The 21,847-nt window shown below is 41.7% G+C and overlaps 1 protein-coding gene across 4 annotated transcripts in view; it reads left to right on the forward strand.

The window, feature by feature from the left end:
- The window catches only part of LOC124805170 (AMP deaminase 2), a 467,688-nt gene that overhangs the window by 315,854 nt on the left and 129,987 nt on the right, over positions 1–21,847 (forward strand). For all 4 annotated transcript variants that reach the window (XM_047265658.1, XM_047265667.1, XM_047265673.1 and 1 more), the window contains one exon: positions 6,935–7,145. In XM_047265658.1, coding sequence (XP_047121614.1) covers positions 6,935–7,145 — 211 coding nt within the window. The remainder of the gene's footprint in view (positions 1–6,934; positions 7,146–21,847) is intronic.

Genomic DNA, 21,847 nt, shown 5'->3' on the forward strand with positions numbered 1-21,847 from the left:
CGCTAAGATACCGAGCACCTTGTAATTGCAATGCAAAATCTTGAATGAGGGGGTTAGTGTAGTTGTCTAAAATGGTTCAGGCATTGAGTCTATGGTAGTCTCTGCAAAGCCTGAAGGTTGAGCCCTTTTTGGGGAACATGAATAGGTGATGACCAATTACTGTCAGAAGGATGTACAATTCCTAGTTGTGAAGGTTCCCGAATGCATTCTTTTGTGGCAAAGTTTCGTAGCCAATTGATGGCGTGCTTTTGTGCAGGCAGGGGGGTCTTCTGTAGTATGTAGCATATGACATGTACCGTTCATAATAACTTTCATGGAGAGCAGAAGGCACCCGGAGCAGAAAACGATGTCACACGCAGCCCTGTGAAACTGAGAACTGACCTGTAGAATAGGAGGCAAAGATGGTGAAGATTCTCTGCCATCAGGTACTGTGTCGGCAGCTGCAGGTGTGGTGTCCGGGCCACCTGTTGTGTGCAGTGTCGGTGCAGCAAGAGGGGCACGGTCTGCATCGGCAGTGGGCGAGATGGTGCAAGGGTGTGCGGGCTCGACACGAGCGTGCGGGACAGCATTGATCATAGTGGCTGCGTAGCTCGTTGGTTTGACAGCTGTAGAGTGAGCGTAGTCTGCCAATGTGGAGGAGGCAGATTGCTCACCATGGGAACAAGAAGAAAAATCTTCGAATTTTTTACTATTAAAGTAAAGAACAATGATTAAATGAAGAAGATAACCAATTTTCCAAAAATATTTGTAATTTTTCTTGCTGAGAATTGGTTATGATTTATAATTCTGATCACATACACACAAACTGAAGATCTGAAGAGCTGCACATTGTGGCAAGTAAGGTCAGATCACATAAGCATTCATTATTTCTATTTTCTAAACCGAGCGAGGTGGCGCAGTGGTTAAACACTGGACTCGCATTCAGGAGGATGACGGTTCAATCCCGTGTCTGGCCATCCTGATTTAGGTTTTCCATGATTTCTCTAAATCACTCCAGGCAAATGCCGGGATGGTTCCTTTCAAAGGGTATGGCCTACTTCCTTCTCCGTCCTTCCCTAATCCGATGAGACCGATGACCTCGCTGTCTGGTCTCCTTCCCCAAAACAACCCAACTCTATTTTCTAATCCATATAACAAGAGAATAGCAAAAGTAGTGTGTACCAATGAAAATATCGCAGTATAGCTTAAAGGGATGTCCTTTGGAGGAAAGGAGAATTAGTAACAAAAATTATGAAACTGTTGATGTTAACTATATGATTAACAGCTTCTAGGCTAAGAAGCAGGAAATTAATATTATGAAATGAAATCTTAATTGTCAAGCATTGCTCCATGAATATTGTGCTTTGTTTGTACTTGAATTTTGTGTGCCATTGTTCACAACCATTTTGGGACTGAATGTTACCACTTTTAACTCTGATGTTCCACATTGCTTATGAATGGTTTAATGAAGTTGCTTTAAATTACATCATGTGCAAAAACAGTACCTGATAATGTACTAGTGATGTATTGTGGAGGCCTGCAACCAGTTTTACAAGAACATTTTTTGTATGCCAATTTTCGATGGCAAATATATTTCTGTGGAGTCTAGGCAAGTAGGTAAAAGGCAGTGGTAGAGCAAAGCTTTGCATTGATTCTTGAGGTGCACATAAAGAGTAAAGCTGACATATGCTGCATGCAAAAAGCTGCAACCTTGGTTCTGAGCCTGTTGTAACAAATAATTTTAATCTGTCGAAATGTACAGTGTAGAGTTAGTCTATAAATTAAAACACAATAAACGAAGTGGACATAACTTGTCTCATTCTCACTAGTGTTAGTCAAATTATAAAAACCCTTTTTGTGTGTAAGCTATTTCTAAAATAAATGAAATGTTTTGTTTAATGTAGCCCTAAACTGTGTGCGCACAATAATACGTGAATTGAGTAGTCTTCATGCTTCAGTTTTGCAAGCTCTTTGGGTATTATTGACAGAAGCATTGTAGGTCTTGTGATAGAAAAAATTTAATTCTCTTACTGCAGAGAAATATTTGTAAAGTTAATTATTAGAAAACGATTTGAATACGGCATTAACATATGACTGAACTAGATCAAAGAAGTTAATGTAAAAGCTATTTTTTCCAGTTTGGTTGTATATACTTTCATCCATAAGTTAAGAGATCTAAGATATCCATAACCAATGAGACATTGCAATAATCTATGCACTAACAGGTCCTTGGCAACATTGTGACAAGTGTTTCTTTGATAATGATAAAGCGCACACTGTAAATCTGGCCATGGGTCACTGGCGACATTTACTTGCATGGTATCCCATGCTGGCGGCATACAGAACATAAATAAGGAATGTAATACCATTATATGGCACTATAGGATGCATCATGGCTCCCTAGACTGTGGAGGAGACCTTCCAGCAAAGCATGTGGCAATATCTCCCAAGTGCCATTAGTAGGTCAGAGGGCAAAGATGTTAAGGATGTAATCCTTTATACAAGAGCATCCATGCTTGCTTAATTGGATTGAAGTGTGGCAAGCAAATTGGTTACTGTAAGACATACAATGTCCTCATATTTCAATTACTCTAGCCAGCGGGTCAGCTCTGTTTGATCAGCCATTATCATCCATCAAATGGAACTCAAGTCTATATGCAACACAAAGAAGTCACTCTTACCATTTAAGGATGTCATCAGTATAGATTTTAGCTTTCAGAGAATCCCAAGGAACACATGAAGTACTTTACATGCTTCTGAGATGATGTCATCCCAAATGAGTGCCACCATATTGGTCTCATTCCACAATATTTATGAGATTGCAACAGGTCCCCAGGATACAACAAACTAACAAACAGCAAAAATTGCCCTCTGGGCTAAACCACTATTAATCTGTGAACATAGACAGTAACCTGCTCCTGTTGAGTCCACTCAAAATATGCTAGATACTGCGCTTACCAAGACTTGTAGTGCCTTTGTTGAAAGTAAGGGCATCTGGTAACTTGAATGGCACACAGGAGCAACCAATTGAAGCTAATAATACATATGCTGATAGGATATGTGTGTGTTTGGAAGACTGCTGTTTGATCTCTACCTGGGAATGGTGCTACACCAGTTGGAAGACTGTAACCAATTCAGCTCTTAAATGATGCTGTGGGGGACATTAAGGATACAGGGTACTTATAAATGGTGGAAAAGTCGTTTTTAATGACTTTATTAAAGTCTATAGTCTTTCCTGATTACTTTGATACATACATTATAGGGTTTCAAATGAAAAATGACTATATATATACCAGATTTTAAAGTTACGGTCATGTATGCCACCACACCCCATTTATTTCTGTTACAGAAATCAGTATTATTTCGAAAAAGAACTGTGAAATTTCTGTTTCTAGTGATTATATGTATGATACATTGTATATATTGGTAACAGTGCAGGTTTCTTGTGTCTGTAAATGATTATCTTTGTTAGTATTTACTTTTCTTTCACTGAAGCAGTTTGTTCACGTGTTACTGAATGTTTGTTGCCCAAGTGCTCCATATATTTGTGGAACTACATATCCTTTAGTGTGTAATAAATACGAACTATGCCATGCATCAAGAAATTCAATAAAAGGAAATTCCATGGTAACCAGTTCACAAACAAAGCAAGCCACACTGTTGAAAGTAACCTATGTATCAGTTCTTCAGGGAAGAAACTCCCACATAGCACACCTCCTGGTGGTTCATATTTTTATGTTAACGATGACACTGTTTGTAGTGGATTTGTTGTTGTTGATGTGGGTATCTTATCTTCTTTGATAAAGGAAGTGGCGAAATGTAAACAATGTGATGGTGTAGGCTGTCTGGAAATAACTGAACAACAAAGTAGTAGGAAGGGCTTAGCATCAAAATTGGTTGTTCTGTGTAGATCCTGCAATAAACCTACCTCGAAAATGACTTCGAACATGTATTTTCGTATGATGTGAATTTGAAGTTAGTGTATGCAATGCGTGCAATAGGAAAAGGTAAAGGGGCTGCTCTAACATTTTGTAGTTAGATGGATCTGCCTCCTCCTCCTCCCAGTAGGTTCAGTAAGTACATAAAAATACTTTTAGGTGCCTTGACGGTTGTGTCTAAAGCATCTATGAAATTTGCAGTAGAAGAAACTGTAAATATTAGTGGAATGAGGGACATTGCTGTTGCACTTGATGGGACATGGCAATGTCGAGGACATCTTTCCTTGAACGGTGTTGTAAGTGCTACTTCCCTGGAGAATGGAAAAGTTGTTGATGTTGAGTGCTTATCTAAGTACTGCCACACCTGCCATGGTAACATTGAAGGACGTATTGAACATCAGTGTTCTAAGAATTATGATGGTTACAGTGGAGGTATGGAGTGTGATGGAGCTCTAAAAATATTTCAGAGGTCAGTGCCCATTTATAACGTTAGATATGTGAAGTACCTAGGCGATGGGGACTCTAATGCTTTCAATAAAATTAATGAGTTCAATGTTTACGGTGATACCTTGGTAACAAAACTGGAGTGTTGTAGAAATGTGCAAAAGAGGATGGGTGCTAGATTGAGGAAGCTATGAAGAGAAATGAAAGGAAAGTTGCTATCTGATGGAAAATCTCTGTCTGGTCGAGTCACATTGACAGAAACTGAAATAGACCTCCTTCAGAGTTATTATGCACTGGCCATTAGATGAACTGCACCTCTGAATGATGTTACAACAATGAGTAAAGCTGTGTTGGCCACCTACTTTCATAAGTTGTCCACAGATGACCACCCTGTTCACAGACTTTGCCCCAAAGGAGCAGATTCTTGGTGTGGTTATCGAAAAGCGAAAGGAAGTGGTCAAATATACCAACATAAGCATTCTCTTCCTGGGCCTGTTATGAATGAAATAAAACCAATTTTTAGAGACCTGAGTGACCCTGTTTCACTTAGTAAATGTCTTCATGGGGGCACTCAGGATACAAATGAAAGTTTCAACCATTGCATATGGGGAAGAGTACCCAAGAATGTTTTTGTTGGACTAAATATATTAAAAGTTGATGTACTAGATGCAGTGATATGTTTCAATGATGGAGTTATAGGAAGGTTGGAAGTCCTGAGATATTTAAGCATAAAATGTTGCTCTAATATGGAAGATCAATTGCTTGTGTGTGACAGGCAACAAGTGCATGAAGCTGAAAGACTTGCTCTTACCAGGAAGCAAGAAGTGCTAAAAGGAATCCCAAGAGGAAGTTTGAAGATGAAGAAATGCTGCAGGATGAAGATTATGCTTCAGGAATGTTCTGAGGCACAGTTTAAGTGGACTCATATCTTCATTTGCAATTTCCCACAAGTTGTATTTTTCAGAATTTAGGTACAAATAAATTCCTAAAGCTTATAAAGCACTGCTCTGATTTTTTTTTCTGTAACTTGCAGTAGTCCATACTTATGTAGTAGACCTAAGCTTTATTGCAGAATCAACTAAATTATAGAAAAAATAACATTTTTATTAGGAAAAAAATTATAAAAATTAAAATGTAAGATGTGATGTTTTTTATCCTTGTAATATACATAATAGGTGGAATTAAACAGGTCTAGTACCTCAGCCATCATGTCATACATATTTGCTAAAAATCTAGTCTCCTTCAAATGTATAACATTAGATTAAATGGTACCTCAATTTGAGGAAGCATTTTGGAAAAAAAAGATTCATCAATTTCTGTGTAATTTTTTTAATAACCCTGAGCAGGTTCAAAAATATTAAAAATACTTAATTTGTTTCGAAAGTGTGCTACATTACCTGATATCAACAAAAAATCTGTGAAACATATACATTATAGACAGTGCTTGAAAGAAATAGGTGTTGATTTTTACATAATATTGATCTGGAAAAGTACCCTGCGTCCTTAAACTCCCAGCCCACCTGGCTATGATTGTGGCTGTCCTCTTATCTGACCCACCATCCAAATGTGTTTACCATGCTAAACACACAACTCCCATCCAGAATGATTATAAGACCTCTTCTCACTGTCACTGTCACTGGTACACTAATCAGTCTTGTACAGTGACTATTTGATATTAATGTTGTACCACCAACTTTATAGCCATGTAGACCATTTAACTCATAGACATTGGCATAGATTAAAACCTGTTCACAACTTTTCAAAGTTATTTCTTATATTTAGGCCAATATAGTGGTACCTCAAATTTTATATTTTTTTGTTTCAATTTTCTCACCAGTTGTTTCAATTTTCTGCCACTTGTTCAAGAGATCCTTGGCTTTTATGTAAGTAATTCAATGCTTTTGAAGGGTGAAGCCTTTTAATATTTTGTTTTTTGTTCACTGACTAGATATCAGTACGAATTCTTCAATTCCGTTGTTGCAACAGATATGTCAATTAATCAAAGCTTTCACCATACCTCAGATGAAATCACATGAAGAGAGAGATTAAATCAATAGTAGAGTAATTTCTAAAATAGAAATCTACATTGCCCTCTATCTGTTTGCTGACTCAGACAGTAAATGGCTGATTTATCAATTTGTGTGCATTACACATAATGACATTTGAGAAAGGAATTTCCATATTTGGAACAGAGTATGGTGTTGCTTTGCATGTAAAAGAATAAACCTAATAAAAATTTTAAAAAGCGGAGCTAATGGAAGCTATAGTGCTTATTAGAGGCTCAGTCGATGAATGGGCCGGAAATAGATGCTTTACATACTCTTAATTGACCCGTAACTGTTCCATCTGTAACCGTAAGTCTTCCTTCTTCATTGGTTTTACACAAGCAGTTTGGATGATGGTAAATATCACATTCCTTTCTTTATATGTGTAATATTGTTGTTTGCTTCACTCCTATATGAAATTTCTTATACCTTGTCCTTGAATAATTATTACTAGTTTGTTGACTAGTGTGTAGATGTTAGTTTTTTAACTTACAGAGCTTCGTTTAATAGAATTTTTTGTTAACATAGACCATCCAGTCCATGCACCTGCAAGCAAAGGAGATCCTTGGAAATGCAACTTTCCTCCATCAAAGGGGTACTTCTTCCGACCAGTGGATGGTGTGTTTCAAGTCTTTCGTGATCCAGAGTGTACAGATCCATTACCATATCCATACAAAACACTGGCTCAGTTTGTTGCTGACATGAATCGCCTTTGTGCAATGATTGCGGATGGACCACTGTAAGTTACTTATCGGGTATCACACTTGTACAGTAAACTATTTACATACGCATAAAAAGTATTCTTAATATATTGCCCATTATATCTGTCAGGTCAGTAGAGAACTGTTCATTTTATTTATTGGTTGCTGTGTCCACAAATGACTGTGCCGTAGCAGTTAAGCAGATGTTACTTAGCTGTCAGTGTGTGCAGAAGCTTCTAAGGCATAGGTGTGTAAAAACAGCAGCTAATAAATAAGTGTTTCAGTACTCACTTGACAGATTAAATGGGGAATGTTGATACTGAAATGGAAAAGAAAATCTGAGAGATTAGGTCTTAGCTTGTAAATCATCAGAGCCTTCTCACAATAGGATTATCCATTAGTGCTTGGAAAGTATACAGGGTGTTACAAAAAGGTACGGCCAAACTTTCAGGAAAAATTCCTCCCACACAAATAAAGAAAAGATGTTATGTGGACATGTGTCCGGAAACGCTTAATTTCCATGTTAGAGCTCATTTTAGTTTCGTCAGTATGTACTGTACTTCCTCGATTCACCGCCAGTTGGACCAATTCCATGGGCTCCAGGCTCGCCTGACCTCAACCCTCTTGACTTTCATTTATGGGGGCATTTGAAAGCTCTTGTCTACGTAACCCTGGTACCAAATGTAGAGACTCTTCATGCTCGTATTGTGGACGACTGTGATACAATACACCATTCTCCAGGGCTGCATCAGCGCGTCAGGGATTCCATGCGACGGAGGGTGGATGCATGTATCCTCGCTAACGGAGGACATTTTGAACATTTCCTGTAACAAAGTGTTTGAAGTCACGCTGGTACGTTCTGTTGCTGTGTGTTTCCATTCCATGATTAATGTGATTTGAAGAGAAGTAATAAAATGAGCTCTAACATGGAAAGTAAGCGTTTCCGGACACAGGTCCATATAACATATTTTCTTTCTTTGTGTGTGAGGAATGTTTCCTGAAAGTTTGGCTGTACCTTTTTGTAACACCCTGTATAAAGGTGACTATTTTATTATACTACAACTGTGTCTATACAATTATATATAGTATTTATACACATGACCTACTAAAAATATAAGATGTGTTGGTTAAGATCATTTAGCTTGCTGTAATCTAGAAGAAGGAAGGAAGGAAGGAAAGAAAGATGATTGGGTTCAACAATAAGGCTATTTTAGACGGAGCACAAGTTTGGTTTGTGAAGCGAAGGAAAAGAAATAAAGAGTGTCCTTCTCAAAGGAACCATCCTTGCATTTGTATGGAACAATTTAGAGAAACCACAGAAGACCTAAATCTGCAGTTGTAAATCTAATGCCTTAACCAATGCACTACTTTACTTGGGGAACACACAGAGAAATTTGGAAATAGATTGGTGAGATAGGAACAGGATTCTGAGCTACATGGGAGTACTTAGTTAGTTAGTTAGTTAATTAGTTAGTTAGTTGTATGCATGTTTCAGAACCTTAACAATGATCTGTAGTGGCCTACCAGATAAGGCCCTCTAAGTGAGTGTAAGATAAACAAGCAGAGGTGTGATGGTGGAGTCCTAGGAGCACTGGGGTGCTAATGAGACATCATTCAGTTAACAGATATTTATTTCTGAGAGTTCTATACTCACTCTGTCTTCTTCCCAGTGGTGCCTATCAGCAGCTGTGCTGAACCCACAATGCATGAACGCACAGGGTTGCGCATCAGTGCCTGGCAAGGAAGTAGGAGGTTAAGGCTTCGGTGTCAGCAGTTAGTCCTGCAACCATGTCATAAGAGGGTCTGGTGGTCAGCATGTCACTACAGTCCAACATAGCTGTGGGTGTCTGTAGGAGTGTCAGTGCTCTGGTCGAGTTATGTTGTGCTTAGGCTCAAACCCAAAAATGTGGGTGCTACTATTGTCCGTTGTCGAGATGGTGTGTAGGTGAAAGACATGGCAGTGACATGAAGGATAGCCCTAGAGGCAGTCCTACCATGCAGCCAGTACTGTGGCAGCACAGGTGCCCTGCTCCCAAGTTGAACAGCTTGCAGATGGGCAGATCAGTTCTTTGTACACAGAAGATTGGCCCAGCCCTCATCTTCAGTCAGTCACCATTGCGACAGGCAGGAAAGCAGCTTGCAGAGTTGAAGTTCCCTCTACAACCAGACACCTAAGGACTCACAGCAGTGGACTGCAAGGCACCAATGGACACAGAGCGTTTGTTGTATTTGTCAGGACATCATGCAACTAGTATAGGTGACCTTCATTGGTATCAGGGATGTAGATGGAACGGCCTAACTCTGAGAGTGAGTGGAAGGAAGGCAAGGGCTTTATAGCAGTTGATGATGTGATTTCCCCTTACAGGTGGCAGAATGTGCTCCCATTTTCTGATCCTATTGGTCTAATGTTGAACTTCAGAGCATTCGTTTATGCTTTGCTTGGAGCCTGAAAGGCATTCTTGCCATCCTTGGTGAAGTTACTACATATATCCCCATTACAGAAGAGCATTGTCTGCTCTGTACTGTTGTCTAAGTGCTGAATCGTATGTTTCCAATGCTCTCCCTCACACACTGAGGCAATAAGCTCCCTGTTTATACTTCAGTTCTCCTAAGTGCTGTCATTGGTTATGCCATTGTTGTGTACCTGGCAGAGGTGTTCCACTTAGCATCATCTAAGGTGGCCAAGCTGGTTTTAACAAAATTTTATTCCTACACTTAATTCTATCCTGCTAGGCAACAGATCATTCACTATGATGTCTATCATATTATTTTCTTTAATGTCATTATTTTTTTCAATGAAAATACTGGCTACCTGAAGACCAAATCAAATGATTGGCTTTTACATCACTTTTTACTGGATTTTTTTTTTTTTTTATTATATCATAAACAGAAAAGTCTCGTTATGACACCCCTCCTCCCTGTCCCCTCCTCTCTCTCTCTCTCTCTCTCTCTCTCTCTCTCTCTCTCTCTCTCCTCTCCCTCTCTCCCTCCCCCCCCCCCCCCCCCCCCCCCACACACACACACACACACACACACACACACACACACACACACGTCCACGAACTAGAAGTTTTAATTTTCTTATCTGTCTCACAATCTTATTCATTCTGCCCTATCTGATCTGTCAGTTGTGTAATGCTTGCCTTTTTTTGAAATGCACATTCTGTTTACATGGTTGTAATAGAATTAAAGAAATTCTGTGTTTGTCACATTTGTTGTGGAAATTGATTCCTGTCCATAATATCTGAAATATGGAAAGTCTAAAACATCTTTCAAGATGGAAAAAGAAATAAAAGCTACTGGAAACAAGAATAATAGTAAAAAATCCAGTAAACTGTCAAGAAAATAATAGTTCTCATCCAAGACGTAAATAGCTGGTATGAAACGAGTTGCACTACTTATTGTAGATTTAATATTGGTCGCATCATGCTGACAATTTAAAATAGCCCATAATGCTGGAAAATGGACACAAAGGTTAGGTTTTTAAGGCCAGATCTGTATATTGAGAGTTATTAGATCATGCCTAACATACCACCACAAGGCTTCATCCCATTCTACCGCACTTTTTCCCATTGACTGATGATGATGAATTAACTTGACATGCTCTGCCACTCTCTGGGTGCTGAGGATGTGTTTAAATGTGGCCGCTGGGTTTTCCTTAATCATCTCCCGTAACATCTTTGTGCCTCCTTTTCCACTGAACCTCTCACTGCTGTGGATAAGTGACAGCCATATCTTGGTGAATCAAAAAGTTTTGAGTATTTATCATACAGTATGTGTGCCCCTTTACATGCTATCATTTGAAAAAAAGAAATAAATAAAAAGAAAGAAAAGTCAGTTAAGTATTTCTTAGTGACCGGAATGCTCTATCTCAGAACAGGTAACAACATTAGATGGCAGTTAGTACAGCAACAACAAAGCCATGCTCAATACAGAATGCAAAGTGGGTGTCTGTAGCAGTTAGAGGATTAATATTCCAATGCAGCAGATTTTAATTTTTGAAAGAATTCCTTTTAATGGATCCTCAACAGGAGGTGGTGTTTGAGTTAGGAGATGTTCATTACTATACACTTACACTTCTTTTTCTTGATTCAGTCTCTGTGAAAACTGGAGCTGCTGATATACATTGGTGGTACCAATGATTTCTATTGTTTTAAGTAAGGTGATTTGGAAGTAATTTGTCATGAAGAAATTGCCTCTTTGAACACTTTAACTGGGGCAAAAGTTCACTTTCTGACAGTCATTTTGTTGTGCCTACCTGTGATGCAGCATCTCCACTATATGATGAGAAGCAACTATCCTTTTCATAATATTGTAACATTCCATCCTCAATTTTCCACTGTTAGAGTTTATGGAAAGATAGCAAGCAACTTCGTATGAGTTAATAAGCAGTCTCTTAACTAGATGAACTATGTTACTTAACAACTCTGGTATCTTTCATTTCTTGCTGGTATGTCTTCTCTCATTTCAGAGAACTTTTTCTTGTGGTGCACTGTTTGAATGTTATCATTTGCCAGATCACAACAGATCCCCTTTTTCACTTAAGCCTCTTCCTTTCCTCACCACTTCCCTCTTTAATGAGTAATAAAACTGCAATTTACACCAGTATAATTATGATTGTGTGGATAGTAAGCTGAAAGTATTAAAAAACCTGTGAAGTAACAAAATTTCTGCAAAGGCAACTTCTTGTCAGAGGCTTGCATTATCCACTCCAGTACTCTATGTATGTATTTTAACACTGTCTGAATCCATGGCAGAGATTATCTGATCTCTGAGAACAGTAGGGTACTCATCTCTCTTATACCTAAGAGTTCATAAAGACAATAGACATTTCGTATGGGTAACTAATCGTACCTGAAAAAGTCACTGTTAAGTGCAGTTTGAAAAACATTTTTTGACTTTCATTGTATGTTGAATTGTTTAGCAGTAATAGAAACTGGAATTAAGTTTTATTAGCTCATGATGTGTAGAATGCTTGTACTAAACACCATTGTCATTCATGTGCCTTCAGAGCTGTATTTATTCTCTGGTACATAAAAATGAAATTTCTGAAAACTCATTTATCCACATACAAAAAATAGGTGACTGGAACTTGGAAGTACTTCCAGTCATATATTTATTTTTTATTTTTTTAAATCCCCTAAGCAAATTTAATATTAACACTGTATTGAATACATATGATGTTGACGAATTTGAGATGTTTAAAAATAATGAGTGCATAATTAATTCTTGCTTTACAACTCATGCTCACAGAGGGATAGAAACTTTCAGGCTTAAAATGTGTGCTGCTTTTTTTTTCTACAGTTGCAATCATTTGTGCTCTCATTTGGAGGTGTACAAACATGAGTATTGTAACTTTTATTACACTGCCACAATCTGTATTCCATATATACTTTTTTTAAGCTTAAAATACTACACATGTTAGCAAACACATGTACTGAAGTAAACAGCCACCCTTCTCTCATTTGCAGACAAGTATTTTTAAATATTTGCTAGTGTTCCATCATCTTTAAAAACATAGTTTTCGTTTTGTACCTTGGAAGGCCTGACTTTGTAATAGTGACAGGTTTTATGGTCTGGAACATTACTTTTTCATATAATAACCAGTACCACTTCAGAAATTCTTGGTATCTTCTGATACAATGTGCCAGCTGATCTTCTGTCAAACAATATAACACACATAAAGAACAAAGCTTTCACTGTATAATGTGGTATTACAGGTTGGAGTGAACCAAATTTGCAACCATGCAGGTTGGCTCAGTGGTAAGACATTGGAATCAAATTCAGGAAGACCACAGTTCAAATCTCCCTTCTGGACAAAAAGTGTCATGTTTTCTGTGGTTTTCTCAACTCCTTAAAGGGAAGTGCAGGATCCTTTCTATGAAAGGGTACAGTGCACATCCTTCCCTATCCTTACCCAGTGTGAGCATGTGCTTCTTCTCTAATGACCTCATCGTTGATGGGACATTAAACTGGGATCTTCATTCAAATTTGCAGACAAGTTAAGGGTGCATTTTGTTGATGTAGCACACATTAGTCTTTTTCTACCATTTTCTTGCTACTCTGAGATTCCATTGAACACATTTTTCAAGATCTGCACCAGAACCGGCAGTGTCATCAAGGCTTTGGTTAATTTTCTTAAATTTTCTGATCCATCATGATGTGGAAGTGGAATAGAGCAAGCCCCCTTAATCATTGGAGGCACTGCTTTTACACATAATACACTGTCAGTTCATAAGAAAAATTATGCCATAAAACTATTCACCACTCATATGGCATCTCCTGATACTGACAGGTAGCTGTAACAGAACTGGTGGGATACTCTCGTTACTCTTCTAACTGTAGTCTCTCGTAAACAGAAAGGTGTAAGTATACACAGAGCAGGTTGTGCCTTATCCACTTGAAATGTCACATCACAAAAGTTTTTATTAATGTTTATACTGTCTAAGGATAGATAGGATGATGCTACTTCCTGGGCAAAGATACATATTTAAAATATTAAATACCTCAAGTATTCATAGTGGGAATAGAATGGAAAAAAAAGGAAGAAGAATATGTTTGGAGAATGCTGAAAGATATCATAGAGGGAAGAAGACTCACTGCTACAGGGAGATGATTCAGGAAAGGTGCTACAGGAATTCACTGGTTTGATTTTTATCTGAACTTCCTGCATTGTTATTCTTACTCAGCATGTCAGCAATTTGTCTTCATTTGTATCCACATACTGTTATATTGTTTAAAGTCTCTTCTTTGACTTAAATCCTGTAACTGCTTCTGTTTCTGTAATAGGGTAAGATCTAATTTACTTGTCATAACCCTTTCTTCCTTTTCCTTCTTTTTATCCTGTCTTACCAGTGTACTCTGTCTACACTATCTGATCAAAAGTGTCCTGTTGCCTATTAGTGGACATTAATGTGGAGGTTTGTGTCCATTCCCTTTATGATGGCTTAAACACTGTTGAGGATACTTCCAGTGAGCTGTCTGAATGTTTCTGGAGGAATGGCAGCCTGTTCTTCCTCAAGAGCCAAAATGAGGGAAGCCACTGCAGTTGGACACTGGGGTCTGTCGAGAAAGCGACTTTCTTACTCATTCCAATGGTGTTTCATTGGGGTTTAGGGCAGGACTCTGGGCAGGCTAGTCCATTTCAGCAATTTTATTGTCCACAAACGATTGCCTCACAGATATTGCTTTATAATAGGGTACTTTTGTATCTGCACAGTAGGTGGCAGCACCGCAGAACTGTCTGTGTTGGCACAAATGTAACTATACCAGCTGACAGTGAGTTGACAGTAAAACTGGGGAACTGAACCCCAGATGAAGGTATGGAACTTGTCTTAAGAATCAGTCTAAGGGGGAGCAGAGTGTCTGAACACCTCATAGAAACAGGCTTGGACATAAACACAAAATGCAACCAGTATGAACAGCTGAACTTTGGCATGTGGAAACAGAGCACTGTGCAAGGCAAAGACCAGGTCTGAGGCAGTTGAAATCAGTGTGCCCCTGGCCTATTGTGCGAACAGGTAAACAGCTGGGTCAAATGTATTGCTCACACAATACCTTGCACATGTCTCCTGAGATAGCTTGTTACACTACCCTCCCACGAGACCCACGCCTCCTCATCTGCTCCCATATTGATATCTGCTGGTAGGGATATTAAATCCCTCCTTTCTGAAAATGCCACATATGGACACAAATGGCTGAGTTAATGCTGCAATCTCCATTCTAAACTGGAGAGGGCACGAGATTCCCAAGCAGCAAAACTGTTCGTGAAGTAGGCAGTGCTGATGCAGCTGACACCTTTGGAGTTGCAGAAGATTGTGGAGGCAGGTGTAATGGTGGTTCCACTTGCATCAGAGGAGGCAAGGACTCGTCCATGGGTGATTTGTCAAAGAAAGGCCCTGCTTCCATGTTTGTGGGCTCCACAGTAGGAGTTGTGGGAGCGAATGCAGCCAGTTACCTGTTCTGCAGACAATAGGAGGATGGCGGAGGGTGCAGTGGAGAGGGCAGCAGGTGTTCATGCTGCTGCAGTTCGGGGGGGGGGACTCTTCCTAGGAAACTGCTGAAACTGACACCAGCATCCTGCTGGTGTGGAGGTGGCAGCATGATGGGTCCGACAGAATGCAGACCCAACTGATCGAACTGATAGGTTAGCTGCTTCTGACTGACATCCATCACAAATAAATGCCAACATTTGTAGGCCACCACTAGACCTGGCAGTTGCCTCTGCGGCCAACTGAAAGACTGGGCCCAAATGGAAACCTCGTGACAAAACGGCAGTGTGTCATTATGGTCCGGGCCATGCAACTGAGGGTGAGCCAAATCCACACAGGCCGTGCAGCTGGCACCTGTGCAAATGTTCTGCCAGACTACACCTGTTGACAAGTGTTACCCAGTATGTGATAAGAAAACTAGACAGCAAATTGCTGCTGGACAAGGCAGACTTTGACTTCTTCATTTGGGTCATGAACGTTGACATGAAGTGTTCAACTTGAGTTAGAAGTTGAGTGAAATGGGGTGGTAGTCAGATGCTGTCAATACAAGACTGTTATTGGATACGAGAGTCCTTTGGCAGTCCTTTATAGTAAAAATGATCGAGGATGCATGAATATTAGCTGTCAGTGTCACGGAAGACAGTTTAGCAGTATATCAGAAACTGGACAACACATCCACTACCAACTACTACATTTTCCCAAAAAATGACCCAAAAAGTCAATGTGCACCCTGTCCCAATGTTTCTCTGGGACTGGATGAGGGGAAAATTAATTTGGTGGCACAGCCTGATTTTGTGCACATTCTGCGCAAACCTGCACAGTGTTTTCAGTATCGCACTTGATCACTGGCTAGTAGACACGATGCTGCTTTGAAGCAAGCAAGAAAATGCCTTGTACCACATTAAGATGGTCACGTAGGAGAAAAACATATCCCACACTGACTCCTCTTGAAGTAGTGGGCTTGGTTCACCCTATCTGGACTGCCAAAAACAGACCTCCTGTGCCATCAACAGAAAACTGAATAATATCTGCTGCTAGGGATCGTCAAATGCAAAACTGAGAGCCTCCTGTTGGTCGAACTGTGAATTGGTCCCACTGGTAACCACAGTAGTGAATCTGCCACAGGTTCTGGAAATCAGGGAATATTGTGGAATTCCAAATGTGTCAGAAAATTCAGGAAATATCAGGGAAGTTTTGGGGGAGACATGTTTTTGTCTCAGTAGATTAAATGGTTTATTTACTAAGATTTGATGCATCATCACTGGCTGGGTGCAGCTCAGCATGTGTGCCGCTTCCCTACTACCTCATTACTAATGCTTCTCCCCTTCATACCACTCACTTCAGCTGGCAGTCAGTGCTGCCGCCACTTGTCGCTGCTAGCCTAGCAGCTGCAGATGAGAGGCAGGGAGGCATGAGGATTAGTTTGTTTGGATCTGATTCTCAAAGCCTGTAGATGCACTGGCCAGAGACGGCAGTCATGTGAGTGTGAGTCGTGTCTGAGTGATTGTATGAATGTGTGTGTGCTGTCATTTTCTGACAAACGCTATGGCTGAAAATTTAGTTCTGAGTGTGTGATTGTCTTTTTGTGGGCCTGTCTGCAGCTCAGCGATCATCTTTATGGTGACTTGCTACCTATCCTTGTTGTTATCGATTCTCAGAGTATTTGCACAAGTTATCTGTTGCATGGATTGATCACTGCAGTTCCATTTCATCAACATGCTGTCTGTGACTCCTGAATAGCTGGCCACACTAGTGGATTTTTGTGACAGGCTGAAACTGCAGGCCATTTCTGTGGGTATCTCTAATGAACTGCACCTGCTGATCTGAAGCCCTTCCTTCCCCCCTAATGTACAGGTCCTGCCCACCAGGTCTAGTATCACTGACCTGCCTGAGGCCAGGTCTGCTTGTGTGTGGCATAATGCAGCAGATTTTTATGGTTTATCCTTGGACCCCGGACTGCAGTGTTCCTCAGCAGCCCAGAGCCAACAGTGAGGGATTTAAGAAATTTCAACTGTCTTACCACAACCTTGTCTTACACCTCTTCCCAGTTCAGTTTCTTCACTCATCACACTTCCTATTCTTACTCTTACTCTTGATCACTCACAAAATTGCCTAAGGAGTGTCAAAAGCTATCCAGGGGCAGATATTTATTCAGATCATATATTAGTAATAGTTGAAGTTCTAGTTAAATTGAAAACAACCTGGAAAGGACAGAAGAGAGACCACATTAACTTTGAGAAACTGAAAGACAAAGGCAATTGTGAAAAATTAGAGAATGCATATTGTGAAATCATGATGACAGGACAGGAAACAGAATGCACAGAAGGTAGATGGGATCATTTTAAAAATGGGTTGAAAAAGGCAGCTAAGGAAATGCTTGGAGTCAAGGAGAGAAAAAAAGTAAAGAAAGAATGAGTAACACCAGATATGATAAACAAGATCGATGATGACAGGAAATGGAAAACTGTAAACACAAGAAAGAAGGGAAACGCAACTAAAGGAGGTTAAATAATGAATTAAGAAGGGAGACAGAAAAAACAAAGGAGAAATGGCTGACAGAAAAGTGTGACAAGATAGAGAAATTAGAGAAAGAAGGAAAATATGATTTGATGTACAAAGAAGCAATGGATTTGACATTCAGGGAAAAGAGAAACAACAATAGACGAAAGGAAGTAGAGGCAGTAGATGGTAAAATGGTGAGTGAACCCCAAGAAATAATGAGAAGATAGGAAGAATATATAGAATGGCTATACGCTGCTGACAGCCAACCGTGTGAAGAAGACCTTGGGATAGAAGAAGAAGAAGAAGAAGATAAAGTTGCAGATGATGGGATATGAAATGCAATACTAACTAGTGAGACTGAAGAATCTATGAAGGAGATGAAAGATGGAAAGGCAATGGGAATTGATGAGATTCCTGTGGAACTGTTAGTCATTGGAGAAAGAAGGGAAAAGGGAGTTGACTGAACGTATATACATGACAGGAAAATGGCCAAAGGACTTTACAGAAGGTATCTTAATACCTATAGAAAAGAAAAAGAACAGCAAAAAGTGTGAAGAACATAGAACAATGAGTCTGATTTCGCAAGCAGCCAAAGTCTTGCTGAGGACGCTCAACAGAAGGCTATATGAAAAGCTGAATTGTGTAATAGGAGATGAACAATTTGGTTTCAGACGAGGAGTGGGAACTAGAGGCCATTGGGGCTACTGAGAGTGATAGGGGAGAGGTACATGGAGAAGAAAAGGAAGGTGTATGTTGTGTTCATTAATCTTGACAAGGCTTTTGACTGTGTCAGATGGGACAAGCTGATGGAAATCCTAAGGAAACATGGAGTTGACTGGAGGGATAGACAGCTAATTAGAAATTTATATTTGAACCAGAGAACAAGAGTAAGAATAGGAGGTGTGATGAGTGAAGAACTTAAACTGGGAAGAGGTGTAAGACAAGACTGTTATTTATCACCAACACTGTTCAATATATATCTGGAGGAAATTATTAGTGGAAGTTTTGATGGAAGGAGAGGAGTTTGTATAGGGGGTCAGAGAGTGGAGTGTATAAGATTTGCAGACAACATGGTTGTGATGGCAGAGAGTGCAACAGAGATGGAACAAATGTTAGGTGATCTAAACACAAAATTAGAATAATTTGGAATGAAGATTAACAAGAAGAAAATGAAAAGCTTGGTAATTGGAGGAAAGGGGAGAAAATGACATATGAAAATAGGGGGAGAGGAAATAGAGCAAGTGAATAACTTAAATTACTTGGGAAGTGTAATAATGACTGATATGTATTACTCAACAGAAATTAGGAAAAGAATTGCAATGACAAAAGGAGGATTCAAGAGGAAACAGAAATTACTTTGTGGACCACTAAACAAAGATCAGAGGAAACGACTTGCCAAATGTTACAACTGGAGCGTTGCACTATATGGTGCCGAGACCTGGACATTGAGGAAGGAAGGTGAAAGAAGATTGGTGGCACTAGAGATGTGGATGTGGAGAAGAATGGAAAAAGTGAAATGGGAAGACCGAGTAGGGAATGAAGAAGTATTAAGAAGAGTTGGAGAAGAAAGAAACATGCTGAAAGTCATCAGAAAGAGAAAATGGAACGGGATTGGACATTGCTTGAGGAGGGACTGTTTATTGAAGGAAGGAATAGAAGGAATGGTGGAGGGAAAAAGGGGACAAGGAAAAAGAAGATATCAAATGCTGGACAATATCAAAGGAGGCAAATATTCAGAAGTGAAAAGACTGGCTATAGACAGACAAAAGTGTAAGAGGCTTAACCCATGACAAGACCTGCCGTAAGGTAGAATATCATACTACTACCTAAACGAAAAGTACATTGCAAGGTGTGGCGTTTTATATACATTGTATTTATTGTAGTACATTGTGGCACTTCAAAAGTAGTTTATATATTAGAAAGTATGGACGATAAGAGGAAGAAAATTGTGGCAGTTGCTGACAGTTTGTTTGCTGTTTACTCAAATATTTCTTGAAAGAAAAATCACATGATACGTGTAAAAGAATAGGTGTAACAAAGTGGGTAATACCTGACAGTAATTAACATAGTTAATTACACAATCCTTCTCCACCTTATACACCTCTTTCAAGAGGCCTATTTTTTCTGACGTTATTTCTGAAGTCAGTGAAGCTATATTAAATCTATCTTGCAACTCCAAAGAATTATTTACATATTCCCTCACTTGGCGCTATTATTTCTTGTATTGTAGCTGCAAAGACAGAGTGTCAACTTACATCTCCACTTACCCTTGAGAGCTTAAAATTTGTCAGGGAAAATGCTAAAACTTGTCTGGAAACCAGGGAAATATCAGGGAATTTCACTTGCAGATATTTGTGGCAATGCTGATTAGTGTGCTGGGCAGTGGACCAGTAATGAATGCCTTAGTATTGATAATTACAGAGAGAGAATGCCCAGCTCTGTAACTGGTGGGCATTCCTATCAAATATCTTGGAACAAGGACCAAATAAGGACACTGGAGGTTTTTGGATGGCGATGAATTGAAACTTTGCAACATACAAGATAATGATATCTGGTGCCTCCTTTTCCACTTGTGAATAATTATATTGTGCCTCTGAAAATGTCTTCTACTCAGTGCCATCAAAGTTTTGTGCCACCTGTTTTGTACTAAGATGTGTTTGCAGATGGGTTAAGCAATCAGATGGAGTGGAGCACAAACACTGCTTGAGGGCCTGAAAAACTCATTGAAAGGCAACAAATCATACAGATTTTATGTCCTTTTGGTGAAGTCATTTAAGAGGTTCACAGATCTGTATGGCTTGGCAGATGAACTTAGCATAATAAGAAATCATGCTCAAAAAGGACTGGAGCTCCTCCAGGTTCTTAGGTGCTGTCAGGCTGAGAATTGCTTCAATGTACTCATCTGTAAGGATGAGACCATCTTTGCTATGAATGTGAACCAAAAAATGCATCATTAGGGGAAAAATTTACATTTTTCCAGTTTGCAATGAAGGCTACACTCTAGAATGTGTTGGAAAACCACCTGCGTTCAGTCAGTCTCCCCCTCTGCCCACCTCTCTGCCCACCTCTCTGCCCACCTCTCTGCCCACCTCTCTGCCCACCTCTCTGCCCACCTCTCTCCCCGCCCCCCCTCCCCGCCCCCCCTCCCCGCCCCGCCTCCCCGCCCCGCCTCCCCGCCCCGCCTCCCCGCCCCGCCTCCCCGCCCCCCCCTCCCCGCCCCCCCTCCCCGCCACCTCTCCCCCTGTTCCCCCTCCCCCTGTTCCCCCTCCCCCTGTTCCCCCCTCCCCCTGTTCCCCCTCCCCCTGTTCCCCCTCCCCCTGTTCCCCCTCCCCCTGTTCCCCCTCCCCCCGTCCCACCTCCCCCCGTCCCACCTCCCCCAGTCCCACCTCCCCCAGTCCCACCTCCCCCCGTCCCACCTCCCCCCGTCCCACCTCCCCCCGTCCCACCTCCCCCCCGTCCCACCACCCCCCGTCCCACCTCCCCCCGTCCCACCTCCCCCCGTCCCACCTCCCCCCTGTCCCACCTCCCCCCTGTCCCACCTCCCCCCCCTGTCCCACCTCCCCCCCTGTCCCACCTCCCCCCCTGTCCCCCCTCCCCCCCTGTCCCCCCTCCCCCCGTCCCCCCTCCCCCCGTCCCCCCTCCCCCCCCGTCTCCCATCCCCCCCGTCTCCCATCCCCCCCGTCTCCCATCCCCCCCGTCTCCCATCCCCCCCGTCTCCCATCCCCCCCGTCTCCCCTCACCCCCGTCTCCCCTCACCCCCGTCTCCCCTCCCCCCCGTCTCCCCTCCCCCCCGTCTCCCCTCCCCCGTCTCCCCTCCCCCCGTCTCCCCTCCCCCCGTCTCCCCTCCCCCCGTCTCCCCTCCCCCCCCGTCTCCCCTCCCCCCCGTCTACCCTCCCCGCCCCGTCTCCCCTCCCCGCCCCGTCTCCCCTCCCCGCCCCGTCTCCCCTCCCCGCCCCGTCTCCCCTCCCCGCCCCGTCTCCCCTCCCCGCCCCGTCTCCCCTCCCCGCCCCGTCTCCCCTCCCCGCCCCGTCTCCCCTCCCCGCCCCGTCTCCCCTCTCCGCCCCGTCTCCCCTCCCCGCCCCGTCTCCCCTCCCCGCCCCGTCTCCCCTCCCCGCCCCGTCTCCCCTCCCCGCCCCGCCTCCCCTCCCCGCCCCGTCTCCCCTCCCCGCCCCGTCTCCCCTCCCCGCCCCGTCTCCCCTCCCCGCCCCGTCTCCCCTCCCCGCCCCGTCTCCCCTCCCCGCCCCGTC

Source organism: Schistocerca piceifrons, chromosome 1, assembly GCF_021461385.2.
Source record: "Schistocerca piceifrons isolate TAMUIC-IGC-003096 chromosome 1, iqSchPice1.1, whole genome shotgun sequence".
NCBI classification, from domain to species: Eukaryota; Metazoa; Arthropoda; class Insecta; order Orthoptera; family Acrididae; genus Schistocerca; species Schistocerca piceifrons.